At 42.2% G+C, this 18,322-nt stretch overlaps 1 protein-coding gene across 4 annotated transcripts in view; it reads right to left on the bottom strand.

Annotated features, from left to right (window-relative positions):
• Adamtsl1 (ADAMTS like 1) overlaps positions 1-18,322 on the bottom strand; it is a 905,649-nt gene that overhangs the window by 89,906 nt on the left and 797,421 nt on the right. For all 4 annotated transcript variants that reach the window (XM_048783907.1, XM_048783906.1, XM_048783909.1 and 1 more), the window contains 3 exons: positions 16,537-16,716; positions 11,488-11,641; positions 9,531-10,653 (listed from right to left, as the gene is read on the bottom strand). In XM_048783907.1, coding sequence (XP_048639864.1) covers positions 9,531-10,653; positions 11,488-11,641; positions 16,537-16,716 — 1,457 coding nt within the window. The remainder of the gene's footprint in view (positions 1-9,530; positions 10,654-11,487; positions 11,642-16,536; positions 16,717-18,322) is intronic.

Below are 18,322 nucleotides of genomic sequence, written 5' to 3' on the forward strand. Positions count from 1 at the left end.
TTAGAGCCTTACTCTTACTGTAAGAGTCGTCACAAATTGTCTAGTGTTCTCTGATGCTCCTACCTGCCTGATGCCCAATGGTCATTTCTGTGACCTTTGCATTGAGTTCCATTACTTTCCTTCTGCTGAGTTTATATATTTATTGAGATGGTCCCTATTTTCCTGCCTTGCTATCCTTAAACTTTTCAACTGGGAAAAACATTTGTCATCTCCATTTCCTTTAGTTCTGGAAAGGAAACAAGCCAAACCAAATTGAAACTGGTTTATTTTTCCTTCCCTATCTTCCCTGCCTCCAGTTTTTATATTATCTGCAAACTTGGAAACTGCATTTCATGGGCTTATGACTTTTATATATAGCATTATTCACAACTGTGGTTCTGAAATTGACCCTGGAGGAATTTCCCTTCTGATTCTCTCTTCCATTCTGAGAAGTTTCCATCTGTGGACACTTTGTGTTGCCCAAGTTAATGCTTTCCAAATAGTTCTTGATTCATCTCCTATTCAACACCACTTTGGAATACTGTCCAAAGCTTTCTGGCAAGTGTAAGACTTCAGAGGCTACAGATTTCTCTTTCTTGCTGGATCAGAAATGATAGCAAAAAAATATCAGTAGGATGTGTGCATCCTCTCCTGATGCCTGGATTTGGCTGATGATCTTGCATCATGTTGTTTCCCTTGAATACGTTTCTACCCCAACTCTTTAAACAACTGCCCAATGATCCTTGCAATAATAGCAAAGCTTCTTTCTTTGTGATGTCCTGGAAGATGGTGTGATACAATGGACCTATGTCTAGCTGATAATGATTATGGATGCTGACAAATGAGTATCCATTATGACACTATTTCTGTTCTCCTCTACTATGATGTAGATAAGTGTCCCCCAAAGGTCCATGTGTTAAAGGTTTGGTCATCAGCCTGTGACACTATTGGGAAGTGGCAGAACCTTTAAGCAGTGGGGTCTAGTGAGAGGAAGTTATGTCACTGGGGTGTACTTTTGAAGGGGATATTGGAACCCCTTTCTCTCCCTACTTCCCAGCTGCCATGAGATGAGCAACTTCCTCTGCTATGTGGTCCTGCCATGATATACTGTGCTGCCACAGGCTCAAAGCAACAGCAACAAATGACCATAGAACAAAATCTTCAAAAGTGCGAGCCAGAATAAACCCTTGTAGTTTTTAAGTTCATCATCTTAGGGATCTTGTCACAGTGATGGAAAGCAGACTAATATACCCACATCCTTGCTATTCTGAAGGGAAAAATAAAACTTAGTGCCTGGCTTTGTTAGTATCATTTAACTAGCAAGAAAACCAAGGTTCTGAGAGATTCAGGTGGATTCTAATATGAAGTGGCAGAACTAGGACCTGTGCCTAAGTTGCTCTGATTCAGTTTTACTATTTTCTACTGCTATGGGCTTCTGTGTTAACTGATATAGCATCAGGTGTGCCTCCAGGTGAAGAGAGCAGGAGGAAATAAGGTGGAAACACCTAGACTCAAAAGAGGAAGCAAACAGGAATAGGCTTAGTGATTAAAAGGCAGAAACTCCTTGGCATTAGCCCTTTCTCCATTCCATGTAAGTAGAACATCATTCATGAGTTATATCCTATCCTTAAGGAGAAATAAATATTTTTTTTCAAATTATCTAGTTTCATATTGTTATTACTTTTTTTAATGTTCACCTGCATTCCTTTTGAAAACTCCCACAACCTTAAGGAAAGTCCTGTATAAATGCTTTACGACGTGATCAGCTGTACTGTGGTTATTATGTGACTGTCAGCTCAGTGTTGACCTGATAGTGTTAAATAGTGAGCAAAGATTACCCTGACAGTGTGATGCTGTCAGCAATATTTATATCTTTCTTAGAGGAAAAGATCAATCTTCATCCCAATTTGGTAATACAACCTAGGGTGACAATTTTGGAGAATCTGACTTTTCTTTTCTATAGTCAGCACTGTCCTTAAAGGTATTTTTTTCTAGAGTTGGGTTCTGATAAAAATATTGAATGTGTTTGTCCACATTATGTAAGCCTCCTGGTATCAGATGGGGGAAGGGTTATTTACCATATTTTTTTAGCTAGAGGTGTGGTATATGTTGTATCTAAATGCAAATTAGAGATAGCTTTTACTTGAATCTCAACTGAAAAAGTGGTGACAAGTTTTGTATTTATCCAAAGCAACTGAAAATCAAGGAGTAACTTAGCTTCAACCTGTTTATAGTCTTAGTCTCTAAACACACATGCATAGACCATTAACTGTAAACACACACAGATAGATGTGACCACTGCAAGGTTTACTGAGTGCTCAGTATGCCTTACAATATGAGTATTTATAGCTGGTTGGGTATATATTAAGGTAGAGCTGCCTATAGAAGAAAAGGCTGTCCCTAAAACAAATATGCAGAAATGAAAATGAGAGCCTCATAAGTTGGAAGTCACCTGGCAGGAATATTGAATGTTAATTTTATGCTAGGTTTACTTGACACCAATGATTTTGTTATAAAACAATGGCAAGTCCATTAAGTGAACAGTAAAAAAGGAATACTTCCTAGAGTCAGAATGCTTTGGGTTCAAACTCTAGCTCTACATTCATTGAGTGAAAACTTGCGCAAGTTAATCTAACATCACTGTGCCTCAATTTCAACATCTGTAAAATTGGGATAGTAACCTTAAAAGCTTATTGTAAGAATATATGCACACCTGAAACTCAATGTTAGTGCTCAATAAATGTTAGCTATACTGATGATGACCATGAAGATTTATCCATGGGTCTCGCTGTGATAGAAATATGGTCTGGATGCCATAAGGTATTTACTCTTTGTACTTATTCACCGTACAGCAATGCTTTTCAAAATGTACAACTTTGTTTGCTAGAATCTGGGTTCCCTGAAACTTATGTAGTGGAGAACACATAGGCAAGGCAGAAATGCTTATTTAAGAGTGTGTATCACTCTGGAACTCTGACATGGTTGCAAGTCTGCAAAGCGGTGCAGACCACAGCCTCCCAGAAATTAGGAAACCTTTTTCCTAAATGCTGGCATTCATCTATCCATTTCTTTGTTTATTCATTCTTCAGTTTTTCATCTGTTGAGTGTCTGTTTTTAGAATTCTGAAGAAAATATGATTAAGACACATTCTTAAACATCTGCCCTGGAAGGAGACTGACATAATCCAGAGGGTAATTTTAAAAAACCAAACAGCTAATTCAAATCAGTGGTAAGGGAGTATAGGGTAGGGTGCTATGTGGGTACTAGAGGGCTCATCAGGACCCTTGGGTTCCACAGGGGTAGGCTCCCTGTGAGGAAGGAGAGAATTAGCCAGACAAAGTGGGTTGGATGGTCCCAGGTAAATTCATAAACAGCAAGTAATGGGGCATTGCTGGAGAGCAGGGATCAATGTCATAGGTAGGGGATATGGTAAGAGATGAAGCCAGAGAGATAGGTACAGGTTAGAAGATAAAAGGCCTTATATGTCACACAAAGGCATTTGGACCTATGTACAGGTGATGGCAAGTCATTAAAGAGGTTTAGGCTTGGGGACAGTAGGAATAGGTTTGCTGGAAAGGTGTTCTGGGGTAGCATGGTGAATCGTCTAGAACACAGGGCAGTAAAGGGACAGAGAGTAAACACATTAGGCTTCACAGAGGACCACTGCTGTCCTTGTTCTACATTCTAACTTTTGTTTTTAGTAGTCCCTTTAAAAAAGCAAAAGCTATTCTTTTAATAACTCTTTATATAACCCAGGTCCAAATTCCAGCTCTACCACTTATTAAGCATGAGACCTTGAGCAAGTGAACTTAATAGCTCTGTGCTCAATTTCATTGGCTCTTTTATTAATCTTTAAAAAGCCATTGTTCATAACCCTTTAAAAGATGTTAAAGCCACTGGCTGTAATTTGTTATCCTTTGCTCTAAAGAAGGCAGCCCTGTAGCTAAGAAATTGTTGCAATTAGAGTTGACAAAGGCAAACCTGAGCAGAGGTATACAGATAAGAGGGAAGTGGAGGATGAGAGGGCTCCTGAGGAGCCAGAGAGTCCAGATTGGGAGATGAAGAAGAAAGAAAAATATTCTGGCACGAATGGACAGGGCTATTCCTTATTGAGACAGGGATTCAGGAGTTTAGTTTTAGATATAATGAGATGACCTATTTGTGAAGCACCTGGATATGGTAGCATATTTGAATCAAAAGAGAGGTTAGGTCTGGTGCTACATATGTGGGAATCACTAGCATAAAGGGGAACACAGGAGCTACTGACATCACTACTGCATGTTGAGTGAGACTCTAGATAAGAGGTCTCCTCTGAAGAGTGGTTGTAGAAAGGAGAAAGAACAGCTAGAGAAGTAGGAAGAAAACCAAGTTCATGTGGTTTTCAAAGTATCAAAAGAAGTGTTTTTAAGAAGAGGTGCTTAGTTGGTGCAGAATGCTGCTGAGAAGTCCAATCAGATAAGGGATGTTTTGACAGAGACAAGTTTCTTCTTTGGTCAGAAAGAAGAAACTTCTGACCAAAGAGGAAACTTGTTGGGGAGGGAAGAACCTTTTCGGAGAGAAGTGTATGCTATATGCAGCCTTAGATCATGAGGGGGGCAAGGAGAAGCCAATTCTGTAATAAACTGAGTGGAAATATTAAAACATCCATGATCAATAAACTTGGGGAGTTAAACATAGAAAATAGAATTCTACATGTAAACTATTTGGGGGATTTAAGTTGGCTACTCCAGGGCTGTACTATTAATGGTTTCAAACCATGAAGGTAGCTTCAAGTGCACAAGGCCCATGGCGTGAATCTAGCACATTCTCTTCTTGAGGATTTTGCAGCGAGCAGCATGGTAACAGCTGTCAATTACAGATCCATATAACTGGGAGAATTCAGCAATGATAGTAAAGAGAAAATGAGGCCACATTCTCTTGTTTTCAAAACCAGGTGGCATCCGAGGGAAGTGGCATATGCCTGTAATCCCAGCAGCTTGGGAGGCTAAGGCAGGAAGATTGCAAGTTCAAAGCCAGCCTCAGCAAAAGTGAGGCACTCAGCAATTCAGTTGATGTATAGCTGGCATATTTAGAGACCCTGTCTGTAAATAAAATACAAAATAGGGCTAGGGATGTGGCTCATTGTCAAGTGCCCCTGAGTTCAATCCCTGGTACCAAACAAAAAAACAAAAAAACAAAAAAACAAAAAAAAAAAAGAAAGAAAACCAAAAAACCAACCAAACAAAAAAAAACCCAGGTGGCATAGGCCCTCGAAGAAAACTGATAACTCAAGCTGATGGCTGTGCTGAGAAGCCCAGTTCTGCTTCTTTTTCTCAAGTGGTCACACATAGCCATCTCAACCTTCAACCAGTCCAGGACTTTTCCAGAAAACTGGCAGTAGTTTTGGAATCTAACTTCTCCTCGTTCTGCTTCTTTTATACACAGCCACTTGCATTTTCACAGTCCGGTCTCTCTCCAATTCAAAGACCTAAGTGAATGAAATATTGGGAGGGAAGGCAAGAGGACAGGAGAGTGTGGAAAGGAGAGTGACCCCCCTGCCCCCCCGCCCCCCCCACCCCGTTCCAAAGGGTCATTTCAGCAGTGAGACTTGTCTACCTCCACCAAGTCTTTTAACAAGATTAAAATCTAGCATGTAGTTCTACTTTGGGATTCACTATCCCCTCTTTTCTCTTTCAGTGCTTCCTAGAGGTGGTCCTGGGAGCTCTGGCTATGGAGCTGTAGAGGAACCTGTTTAAATGTAAATTATGGGTTTCTACTACAGAAAGATATTCTGGGGCCAGGGGAGAGTCTACATTCTAACAGGTTCCTGGTAATTATTATGTGCACTGAATTTGGGAACCCCCCTCTGTCCAGTTGTTAAAAGTCCAGAAGTTTAAAGAAAAGTACTCTGCCTGTTGGAGTTCCATGCAGAGCACTTCAAGTGTTTTTTGGTTTCTGGAGAGCAGTGCTCTTATTTCTCATCTCACTTCCTTATACTTATCACTGTATTATCCAGAAAATATTTATGGCATTGAAGGGAATAATGCCCTGGAGCCCTCCGCAGCCTCCCAGGTTCTACTCCTGCTCCTCTACAATCCCCCTGCCTAACATCCTCCAAAATTTTCCCTTGGAACTCAGACTAAAACCCCAACTCCTTCTCTGGGACTCTGGTTAGCCTCACGCCTCATCCCATCCCACATTCCAGCCAGATGACCTTCTTTTAAGGCTCCTTCAACACACAAAACTCTTTTCCCTGTAGGGTTTTTGCATTGCTTTTTCCTCGTCCAGGCAGGCTCTTCTTCCTGACATCACATTCTGGAAACTGGTCATCATTCAGAACTTGATTTACATGTAATCTTCACAAAGTACCTGTCTAAAGTGGTCACCAAGTTATACCCTTTCTGTTTTAATTTTCTCCCCAAACACTGGTAGATGGTATTTTCTGGCTTATTTTTCTGTGTTTGTTGTCTTGCTCCATTAACAAATCAATTCATTGACTATTTATGACCTATTTGACTCCCAAGCACTGGGGATACAGCAATGAAGAAAGTCTCTGTCCTCGTGGACAGGCAATCAGCAAATACATTATACATTAGATGATGATAAATTCTAGTAATAAAGTAGCAGAGTTGAAGGGATAAAGAGTGATGAGGGGTGTGCTTTTTGATAGAATGATTAGGGAAGCTCTCTCTGATGGGTTATTTGAGCAGAACTTGAAATGCATGCCAACTACCAGAAAACCCTCGTTCCTGCTTCACTCACCACAGGGTTCCCAGTGAGTTGATGTATAGCTGGCATATAGGAGGAAGATTAATACATACTTATGGAATAAATAATTATGCGTGCCTCTCGCTCAGCACTTCTAATACAGCCTTTGTTTTTTTGGCTTTCCAACTAGATGTTGAATTTCATCAATAGGGAATTAGTCTTCTTTTCCTCTATCCTCAGAATCAAACATAGGTTCTGATATTGGAATGTTTGTGGAATAAAGGAAGAAGAAAGTGGGGATTATGATGAAACAGCCTGTCATGATACACTCAGGGATACTCAGGAAACCACTGCTTGAGAAGTTGACATATGCTTCTGAGCATCATGTGAACTTCATTTCAACTAGTAAATTTTATACACACACACACAGTTGTATCTAAATTGTTAGTGATCCTTTAGTAAAACCAATTTCTTTTAAATGAAACTTTGGCATATTTCAAAGTTGGAGAAATGATAGAATTCTCTTAATCACTTGCCTTCTACCTTAAACTGTTCCTGTTAGTCCAGGCTACTTATAGTCTACCTTAATAAAGTACAAAGTCCTACTGACCCACAGAGAACACTAAGAAAAAATCAGGCTGAATCATACAATTGGGTATTTTGGCACTTTTCTGTTAGAAATGAATAAGTAGTTCTGAACTGCTACCAGATGCAGTAATGACAAGCAATGACACCCAACACAGAGCAGGTCACCAAGACCCCATAGCAAAGCAGTCCCAGTGGCAGCCCATGCCTCCTACACACTCTCAGCCAATTTGCTCACTCTTTTTTCTCAAACAGAACTTGGAAAAGTATATAGAAAGCCAAGCTTCATTCACATTTCTTACCAGCCAGCCACAAGTAAAAATGGAAAAAATTATAATGCTAAAGATCAGAAACAGAAATGTCTTATTTTTTTCCTAACTGCATGCAACTAATATACATTGAAAAGTGTTTTCAAGGCTTAATCTAGAAAAAGAAATCTTGATGATGTCAAAAATTATTTGTCCCTGGACCCCCGATACCTTCCCTCTATTGCTACACCAACACCCAATTAATATTCTGGGTAACTGGGGATCCAAGATGTGCCCTCTGTTGTTTTAGGTTCAACACTTTAGTATCTTTAGCAGCTGGCTGCCATGTTGCTTTTCCCAGAAAGATGCTGCTGCACCTTCTCTACCTTAGGGTTAGGGTTGGACTCTCAGTGCCCATCAAAGTACAAACTAAAAGGCTAAGGCAGTGCTTTCTAAATGCTTCTGGAATTATTGGTGTTCTTGAGATTACTAAGCCAAAAAATTGTTCAGTGATCAAAGGATAAGTTTGGAAACACTGCATTCTCTATTGTCCACTTAGAAAGTCACAACACACACTGGAATGCTTTAAAAAGTTAAAAAAATGGAAAAAATCAAGATGATTTTCAGATGGGGGATAGTTAAATGTATTCAGGAACAATAATCAGTGGTTAAAAAGGTGACATAGATCTCTACTACTATTATGACATCTCCTAGACATGTGAAATAAAAACCGAGTCAAATTTCTGAACATGACTAATATCCCATTAAAAAATCCAAATCCTATGTGTGCATATACATTTTTATATAATACAATAAAATACATAAAAATTCTAAAAGGACGTATATCAAATTATTAAGAGTGATTGCCCTGAGGAATAGGATTGGAGGGATGTGGGAGACTTGCTGTTTTTACTTTATAGATCTGGATATCATTTGATAGCCCTTTTATTACCTTTATAATAAAAATCAAGTGCTATATTAAAAAAAAGAAATAAAATGCAGCAGTAAATACATCTGTTTAGCTTTAACTGAGCACTTCTCAAACTCATGTCATTGTTGGACCCTTGGTTTGTGGGATACTCAGAAGCGATTTGTATAGCAAATTTTGAAGTTACTGTGTTGAAGACTCTCCCTCATTCCAATCAACATATGGATTTTAACCTTCTGTGGCTGTTTGTAAATGGGTGGAGGAGGTAGAAGGGACCTTGGAGATTGCCTGGTAGATAGTAACTACTCAGTTATAATAGCAGCTGCTTACGGTTATTATTAAGGTCTTGCAGACAGTAAAAGAAAAACAAAGTATGTAGAACATGTGGCACAGGGCTTGGCACACAGGTTCTGCTAAAAAATGTTGTTCTTATTTTTCTACTACCACTGTTGATTTTAACAATATGAATGGCCGTGGCCTAGGAAGACCAGTAAATGGTACGATGCTGCCACCCCAATAAGGACACATCAAAATGGAGACACCAAGAGATATTACAATAATTAATCACAGGTTCAACTGGGAATAAAAGCTTTCTGGAATAGATAGCCTTGTCCAGTCCAGAGAGAGGACAGGCTCACTCATGGGGAGCAGCAGGTGCTGGCTGCACACTCCCCAGCCCTATGTGACCACACATGGAGAGAGTGTCCTGGTGTTGAAACTTTTCAGTGGTTCATCTCACAGAGTAGAAACATAATAATGCCTTGGCCTGGAATGTTATCTTTCTGCCAAAAGTTCAAAGTCATCCAGAGAGTATCTCATTCATCTTTGGGATCCTCTGGGGATAGGGGTGAGTAGGCAGTGTTGCTTTTGCCTTATAAAGATAAGAACATACTGTGTAGAGAAATTAAATACCTTGTGTTTGCTCCAACAGTCCATCAGTGCTGAGAGAGGGCCTGAAACCCAGGAGGAGATTCCCAGGCCCTGTGCTCTAGCTCCACCCTTGGAAACACCTCAAAGGATGTGTGAACAGCCTGGTTTGGGCAAGATGTGGCCCCTTGCCTCCCCTCCCTTCTTCCCATCCCTTCTTCCACCAAGCAGCTCACCTGTCACTGAACTGAACCTCTTCCCCGTTCCTGGCCCAGCTGATGGTAGGCCTTGGGTTGCCTATGGCCTCACAGTGTAGCAGCACACTCAGTGTCCCGCTGGCCAGCGCCACAGTCTGCCCAAGGTGAGTGACCACCTCCGAGGCGGAGAGCTGCTGGGCAGCTGAGATCTTCCGTAAGATGGTGGGCTTGCGGTGTGGCCGGCGAGAGCCGCCCCCAGCCTCCCCGGAGGAGGTCCTTAGGGAGCTGCTGAAGCCAGACACATGTTTGTGAGGAGGGATGGCCACGGGGGGAAACCTCTGCTCAGAGGGCTTGAGGAGCATGCCCTGGTGCTCAAGGTGGCTACGGAAGATGTCCTGGGCCAGCTGGGCCACCAGGTGCTTGCCGTAGAGGTCGCGCAGCTCCTCGGGCTGCTGGGAGAGGTTCCTGAGGATGTCGTCCAGGCGCTTCTGCTCAGTCACCATGGTGAAGGGCAGGTGCAGAAGGGCCTGCTCGGCGTTCGGGTCCTCCTCTGAGGACGTGTTTCTTTCCATGGAGTCCTGCACCTCCCAGGAAGTCAGGAGCTCTCCGGGCCAGCCCCCCTGCTCCAGCAGCCGGGAGACAATGTCATCGTAGCGGCTCCCTGGGTCAGCAGGGAGGCCCCGCTTCTCAGCCTTGCTGCCATTGGCGAAGATCCCGTTCTGGTGCTTATGGGTCTGCAGGGCCTCCTTGGGGCTGACCTTCCTCACTGCCAGGGCCTCCTCCTCACTCCGCAGGCTCAGGGGCCGGGCCACAAGCTTATGATTGCCTCCAATGAGCTTAATCACAAACTGCTCCCGGGCGGGTCCTGCAGAACAGGTGTAGATGCCCGCATCTGAGGGCCTGAGACGATGGATCTTCAGGTAGCCAAAAGGTGCCACTGTGATGTGAGCGGAGCTGATGAGATGCTGGCCATCTTTCTCCCAGGTGATGAGGGGCTTGCGGAACCTGCGTGTGGGGCACCGGAGCACCACAGCCGTCTTAGGAAGCAGATAAGCAAACCCACCCACGATGAAATGCAGCTTCCTCTGCCTGCGAGTCTGGATGTAAACGTTCCGCGCAGCTGCGATGTGAGGGCTGTGCTTTGTGGATGGCCGCCCAGGCCCTGGCATGAGACGGATGCCAGAGAGACCGAGGAAGAGAAGACAAGAGCAGAGAAGAACCGCAGTGAGATGCAGCCGTGAGAGGGGACAAATGGGACAAAAAGGAAAGAGCTCTTAGGCAGTGATTTTGACCAGGGCCATCATTAACAAACACCTCATGGCTTAGAGGAGAAGCTGGCTACCAGCTGTGGACCATCAAGTTACCACTACCCCCAAACAGAGAACTAATGAGAGGCTGTGGCACCCCAAGCAGCACCCTACTGGGTCTTTCTGTCCTGGAAGCTGAGGAGCAGGGTCCTAGGTAGAGCAGAGCCCTGGGGAAAAGGCAGTTCCTCTCATTAAAAGCATTTGAAAGAAGAAATCAGGATCATAAAAAGAGGCAGAGAGGATAGAGAAGGGGAATATTTTCTACTAAATGTCTACTTAAGGTCCCGCAAAGTGCCAGCGCCCTAAATTACAGTGAGGAGAGTCCAGAAGCTTTACAACTCTAGGGATTAATATTGAACAGAACAAATCTGCTCAGAGTAGTTTAAAACCCCAGAGTGGATAACATTAGACTTCATTAGTAATATGCTGCCTCTAGCTTCCAGATCTCTGTATGCCAGCGAGTGAACTTTCCCCTCTACAAACTGTTTTTCCTGTGGTGAAGAGAATTCAGCCTGGCCACATGTGATTAAGATTCCTTTTCCACCTCCAGCTGAGCTCTCCAGCCTGCAGCCCTCCAAAGGCCCTGCTGCCCAACAATCTGCCACTGGTCTGGGTTTAGGGAAGGCCCCGGCACAGTGGCTGCTACTAAGTGGGGTTCTGTCTCCATCCCAGAGCTCTGACATACTCACTTGCACAGGTTGCCAGCATGCAGGGCCTGATGGAGGAAGAGAAAGGCAGGGGAGGGCACAGGGTGGAATTGACAACTGTGGAGACCCCGGTTTTCAGCACCTTCCGGCAAATGGCACTTCGAGTCTGGGTACCCTCCCCGCAGCTCGTGGAACACTGGTGAGGAAAGAAAGAGGCCAAATGCATAAAAATTCAGGGAACTATAGGCTAATGTTTTTTGTATGGACTCTCAAACTCACCAAAATATGAGAAAAGTGGCTTGGAAAAGCGACAGCCACTGAAAGAGAGAGAAATATTAATTATGATATAACAATGTGGAATACATGAGATCTTGTAGACACCTTCCACGCTAGTATTTTCCACTCTAAAATTTCCTACTGGTATTTTACCTGTTTTTATTTATATGACTTTAGAGGAAAGAGTATAGAGTACCATGTTCAAATCCCAGCTCAGCATTTTATTAAAAAGCAAGGGATTTAATATCTCTAAGGCGGTTTCTATTTCTTACATTTAATTTAGAAGCCTGTAAATTAAATGAGATAATATATGTAAAAATGCCATACACAAAATAATGTTAATGTTAATGTGGATCCCCTTCTCCTTCCTTCACAGATAACTAATATTTTGATGCCTACCTCTGATGGTAATTGTTATGAAAAACCTGCTTTGTTTGAAGGAAGTGAAAGACAATTGCTAGTTTCAAGGAGGGGTCATTCAAATGAAAGGTATGTGTGGGGGTCAAATGTATTGTTAAAAAGAAATAGCATAGTAGGGAAATACAAATCAAAATGACAATGTCATATCATTTTGTATTCACTAGTATAACCATATTTAAAAAGACAGAAAATGGTAAGTTTTGGCAAGTGGTAGGAAAATGTGAACCCTTTTCATTAGCAAACAAATGAAGTTGCTGCTGAGAATGTAAGATGAAACAGCTTCCTACAGCTCCCCAAGAAAGCAGTTTAATAGTTTATTGAAAAGTTCATTTAACGTAGGACCCAGAAATTTATTCCTAGGTGTCTACCCAAGAGTAGTGAAAACATATTTTCACATAAAAACTTATGCAAATGTTCCTGTATTTGTAATGGCTCCAAAGTGAAAACAACCCAATGTCCATCAATTGGTAAATGAATAAACAAAATCTGGTACCTTTATACTATGAAATATTATTCAGTCTTAAAAAAGGAATACAGTTCTTACATGTGCTACATGTAATACATAAATTATATCTCGATAAAGTTGTCTATAGGATTAAATAGTAAAGTATTTTATAAGAATATATAATTAGAAAAACAAATGAAGTGTTATAAAATTAATGCTAACAGTTATCAAATGCTTATGGTCCACTAGGGATGTCCTGACCTAGAACTTGAAGATGGGTGTAACGCAACATGGATAAGCATGGGAGGCAGGGAAATTTCCAGAATAAAGGCAGAAGAATTCAGGGTAGAAGGCCAGGGCAGGCTTGGGGGCAGAACCAAACCTGTTTGAACAGAGGAGCCACCCCAAGAGTGTTGAGCAGCTTGACAGGTAGTTTAGGGCCAGACTTTGGAGACTTATTTAATTTTCAGACAGAAGGTTTGGAATTGGTCCACAGGGCAATGGGAAGCCATTGAGGAGGGGAGTGACATGATGAAAGAGGTGTTTTGAGAAGGTGAATCTGGCAACAGTGTGCAGAAGGATGGGAGGCAGGGATGTCAGTGAAGGAGTCGCACACCATCCAGGCTGAGATGATGAAGGCCTGAACTGGGGTCATGGCAGCGTGCCATGTGAACTTGAAAAATGACAGTAAAAACCAACAGAGTTACCTTATATTTTCAAGTTTTATATGCTAGCACACTGCAATGACACTAATCTGTGCAAAGTACTGCGACATAGGCCACTCAGAAAGAAATTTAAGAGGCAAAAGATGGAGAGGAGAATCAAACGTGCTGCTTTTGTTACTAACAATTGTGGATTACAGATTCCACCCATCACTTATTTTATTGTAAATGACAGTACTGAATCTAAGGGTCAGGTGGGATGGGGGAAAGGAGGTTGAATGTTTTAAAATCATGGTCTTTTTAGTGCTGCCAAGTAAAAACACAGAAAAATAGTTCACCTACAGATCAGAAGATTGCATGATGATTTGGGTCAGTCTAGTGCTTTCTCTAGCTTCAGTTTCCACATCTTTGAAATGGGGAAGCTAAGCCACAGTAGGGATTGTCAGAGAGTGTTGCATGACTACAATGAGGAAGTGATTCAGGGGATGGGGAGACCCAACCACTGGAAATCAGAAGGTTCCATGTATGCTTCATTTGAAATGGCTCTCATTCTGTCTGTTTTAGAATTTGGACTTCATAGTAACATTTCACTTGTTAAAAGGCTCCTGAGGCTTTAATTTAAAAAGAGATAGATTAGATTACAGGATCTTCCAAGTTCCTTCTCATTCTCAAATGGACTACCCTGACTTTAATTTCTTTTATTTTGGGGGATGGGGACAAGTTCCATAAAAATATGATTTAAAAATATCTAGCAGCTAACTCTTTCAGGAGATTGAAGGGTTTCTTTTAAAGAGAAGGATAGTCTTTTGAGAGGTCTTCCTTTCAGAATAGAATCTGTAAGCAATTTTTTTTTTGAAATGTCTAAAACTTTGGCTTACTTCTGTCTCTGAGGAGTTCTATGCAGTAACCATGAGATTGAGCCCAGAGAGCTAAGGACAAAAACACCCATAGATCATCCAGTTCTCTTTTATCCAAAAGGCGATTTGTGTGTGTGTGTGTGTGTGTGTGTGTGTGTGTGTGTGTGTGTAGTATGGAATGAACATCTCATCTCAGCAAGGGGACCACAGAATGGCCCTGGGGATGGCAGAGTGGGCCTTTGTGAATGCTTCCAGAAGCACATTTCCCTGGCACGACTTGAGAGTAACCCCAGTGATTTGGTGATTGCTTCCCACCATTCCAGGCCCCTCCCCAGTGTTCAGAATTTCTGCTCACCAACCCAGATAGCACAGAACCTAATTAGACTCTTTGGATAATTCCTCCTGGTTCTCCAAGCATAATCTTTTCCTCCTCAGAAAACCAGCAAAGCCCGTAGGAGACCTGGGCTGTGGCCTTGAGTCCAGTCAATCAATGCTGGTGCTTCCTATAATTTCCTCTCCTGACAATGAGCCCAGATGGAAGAGAATCATCATCATAATAAGAGGTAACTTTTACTAGGCATGATGTACTTTATATGCATCAGTTAATTTAAGCCTCTTACTTGTATGTGGATAATATTATATTTCCAGTTTATAGGCAAGGAAATAAAGACCCAGAAGGTTAATTAGCTCAAGGTTATACAACCAGTAATCATCACTCAGGATTTAAAGCTTGGTTTGCTTGCCTTGAGTCCAACTCCTAAATACCCATAACACCTTTCTAAAGTCCTGCATTATTAAATGGGACCTCACTTCAGTGGTATTCCTTTAGTGCCTAATCATGAGTGTCTCTCTCTTTAAAACTGCAGACATAACAGAACTCTTTTTCTGAATTTTCTGGGTGCCATATCCTCTAAAGGCTATCAAATGCAGGAAGATGAGAGGACAATGATGACACACATGAATCCTTTCCTTGGAATACCACTCATGACAGGCTATTTTCTCATAGACTTAGGAGAGGAATACATTTACAGTACTCCACTGAGAGATGTCCTTGCCTAGAGCCACTTGGCAAATACATCAGGGTTCTTTCCTGAGTTGCTGTTTCTATTATAATTTTTTTCATGCATATGTCATACCCCAAATCAATATTCCCATGGAAGAATGGTCACTCAGATGTGCATGTGTGAGCATGGACACATATTTGAGTATATACATGTCCATCTTCTCTATACTTTTAAGTGTGCATCCTGCTAAAATCAAATGGTTTCTAAAATACAAAAAAATTATTATTTGTTTTATCATTTATTGTTCTGGGACATCTGGACTGTGATACTGCCAGAGATAATTTTTCTGTCAAACAATAAAACCTGTGTAATGTAGGTTGCTCTCAGTTGTGATGTCCTTAGACTCTGAACAGGCTGATACTGCCTGGGGCAAGAATTTTCAGGACCTATGTTGAGTGAGCTGGTATCTTAATTCTCATAGGCAGTTTTCCCCTCTGAAAGCAAATGTCTCTGTGTATTTCAATTATCAGCAGCTCCATATAAAACAGGCCAAGCATGGGGAAGGCCAATTCAAATGCTTACATGGGAGAAAGGAGAAGGTCTTGAATCTGTTTTTAAACAATGAGTTTTCTCACTTCCAGCCATACCGATCCTGGTTTTGGTTTAATTTGCTTGTGATCCCATAATGTTGGGACTTCACTAGGGAAGACATAGAGCTATCGAGCTGCAGGAGTCAAGGCAACTCAAAGAAGTCACAGGGGCTGAGAACAAATGTGTTAAAACTGCATGTAAATGAATTAATTCATGCTGATAGTAGAACAGGAATTATTTAGAAAAATAGGTGAGTTGGAGATACATGCTAATGTGGGAGGGGGAGCGGGGAGTGGTGAATACTGAGGCAATTGCTGCCCCAAATGTAGGGCAACAGAGGAACTCAAATTCTCTTGCTGGGAAGTTGTTGAAGCTTAAGAGCCAGGAAACTAACAGTAAAGAGGCAGGATTTCCTTGGCCTTCTTTTCCTAATAAATCATATCCTTTATTGTCCAGTAACTTGGAAGAGAAGAACTAGAGAGGCTTTGCCCTCCCTCAGCAGAGACTAGAAACATCTGGGAGTAGGAGGTGCCGGGAGGTCAGGAGGAGGGGGAGGGAGTGGAGCTCTAGGGAGAAGAACCCCGTGTTCTGGTCTTGTTCCAAGAGGAGCCCATTTACAATCCTCAGCTTCTGAATGTCGGGTAAGGGCTGGCCACATAGCACAGGTCCCTGTAGCCTAGTTAAAAGCTAGTTATATACTATGGTATAAATAGTTACAAAATACTGCCCTGTAGTGTTCAGAGAATTGTTTGGTTCTCTTGTCTTTCCCATGTATGTGTTTGGGGTCACTTTTCCTACTCATGCCTCTTGTTCTCTCCATCTAGGGGACATCATACCTCTGTCCAGTCTGAGAGGAGCCACTCACTGGGGCAGTCCTCTTTCTTGCAGGCTTGCTGGGAAGTCAGCTTGGAGGCCGAACAGAAGGTCTCCGGAAGCTCCAGGAAGCTACCATCAGCCATGCGCTGTTTGCAAAGAACCTCACGTTTCTGAACACCTCCACCACAGGTCCTGGAACACTGGGGAGGGACGAAAGAGAAATTCAATGCAGGAAGGTAGTTTGACCACCAATTCTCACCTGAGCCTTGGCTGAGTAAAGAGTATAAAAATTAAAAACTAAAAATAAATAAATAAAATAAAATTGACAAACAAACAAACAACAACAACAACAACAAAATGACTATGACAAACTAGGCATCAGGCCAAAGGACTTTTTCCCCCTCTCTTTGAAATGAATTTTGTAGCAAAATCTACATACCCTTCACTCTTAATCCCAGGTATTTAGCTTGAGCATCCAGGAATGTCAGGGGCCTTGGAATCTTAGAAAGTTGCTCCTGAACTATGATTTGTAGCTGCTCAAGACAACTGGTTTAAGAGGTTAGTATAACAGAGTGTTCAACATATTTACGACCCCGTGAAAATAATTTGTGCTGCTTCCAGGATGAATAAGAGCAAGCTCTCCTGCCATCAGTATCAATTTGCAGAAATTTGCAGGGAGGAGAGTTCTTTCCCTCTGAATGTGAGCACTCACTCTGCCACACTGGGCAGGCATTGTATTTAGGGGCTGGTTTTCTAAACAACTCCTTATTTTTTTGTTGGATTGGTGATTTCTTAGGGCAGTGGGAGCCAGAGCTGCTGAAATTCAGAATGTAAGAAAAATAGCCTCCTGTCAGTGGTTTTCGGGGGACCCCAGTAAAACACATTGTTTACACATAACTTAATAGTTCTAATCCAGCTGCATGAGGTGGGAGAGGGGACCCCTGAGGCATAGACTGTTGGCCATTTCCAAATATCTATTCCCTCTGTTTCAAGAGCAAAAGAGCCCCCATCCTCAGCTGGGTGTGTGGCTTTCAGCATAGGCTATTTGGGGCCAACCTCTCTGGAAGGTAGACATGGCCATTTGACTAAATGCTTGTCCATGGGATATAAAAGATTGGCTGTAAGCACCGTCAGGGAAGTGTGTGCAAAGACAGCCTGGCACCTTTCCCTTCCCTCTCTCTTCCTTGCAGGCTGGAGTGTTCACACAATGTCTGAAATTGCAGTTTTCTTCTTGGGTTATGATAGGCAAGATGAAAGAAGCCTGGCCTCTGACTGTGATGCTACCGCATCAGCCTTGGACTGCCTATGTTTGTGAGAAAGAAATACTTTCCACCTTACAGAAGCCATTCTTCTCTTGAGTTTTCTACCACTTCCAGTCAGATATAACCCTAGCTATTTAATATATCCACTTATCACTTCTCTGTTTTGGGGCTAGTTTACTTAAAAATAATTAGGGAGCTGGGTGCCATGGTGCATGTTTGTAATCCCAGCAGCTTGGGAGGCTGAGACAGGAGGATTTTAAGTTCAAAGCTAGCCTCAGCAACTTAGTCAGACCCTGTCTCAAAAAATAAAAAGGGCTGGGGATGTGGCTCAGTGATTAAATGCTCCTGGGTTTAATTTCTGATATTAAAAAAAAAAAATCTTCTAGAGAGTCTCTTGTCTTTCACTTGCCGCCTATGTTGAGAAATTAGGCCTGGGTTTAAAAAGCCAGAGAGCATGCACTGAAGTAGTTATCCCTCCTGTTGCAGTGATTGCTAGTGTGAGGTAGGCTGTGTGTGGTCAGCTGTACTTAGAATTGCAATGGGT

This window comes from Marmota marmota, unplaced genomic scaffold (genome assembly GCF_001458135.2).
Source record: "Marmota marmota marmota unplaced genomic scaffold, marMar, whole genome shotgun sequence".
In the NCBI taxonomy this organism is placed as follows: Eukaryota; Metazoa; Chordata; class Mammalia; order Rodentia; family Sciuridae; genus Marmota; species Marmota marmota.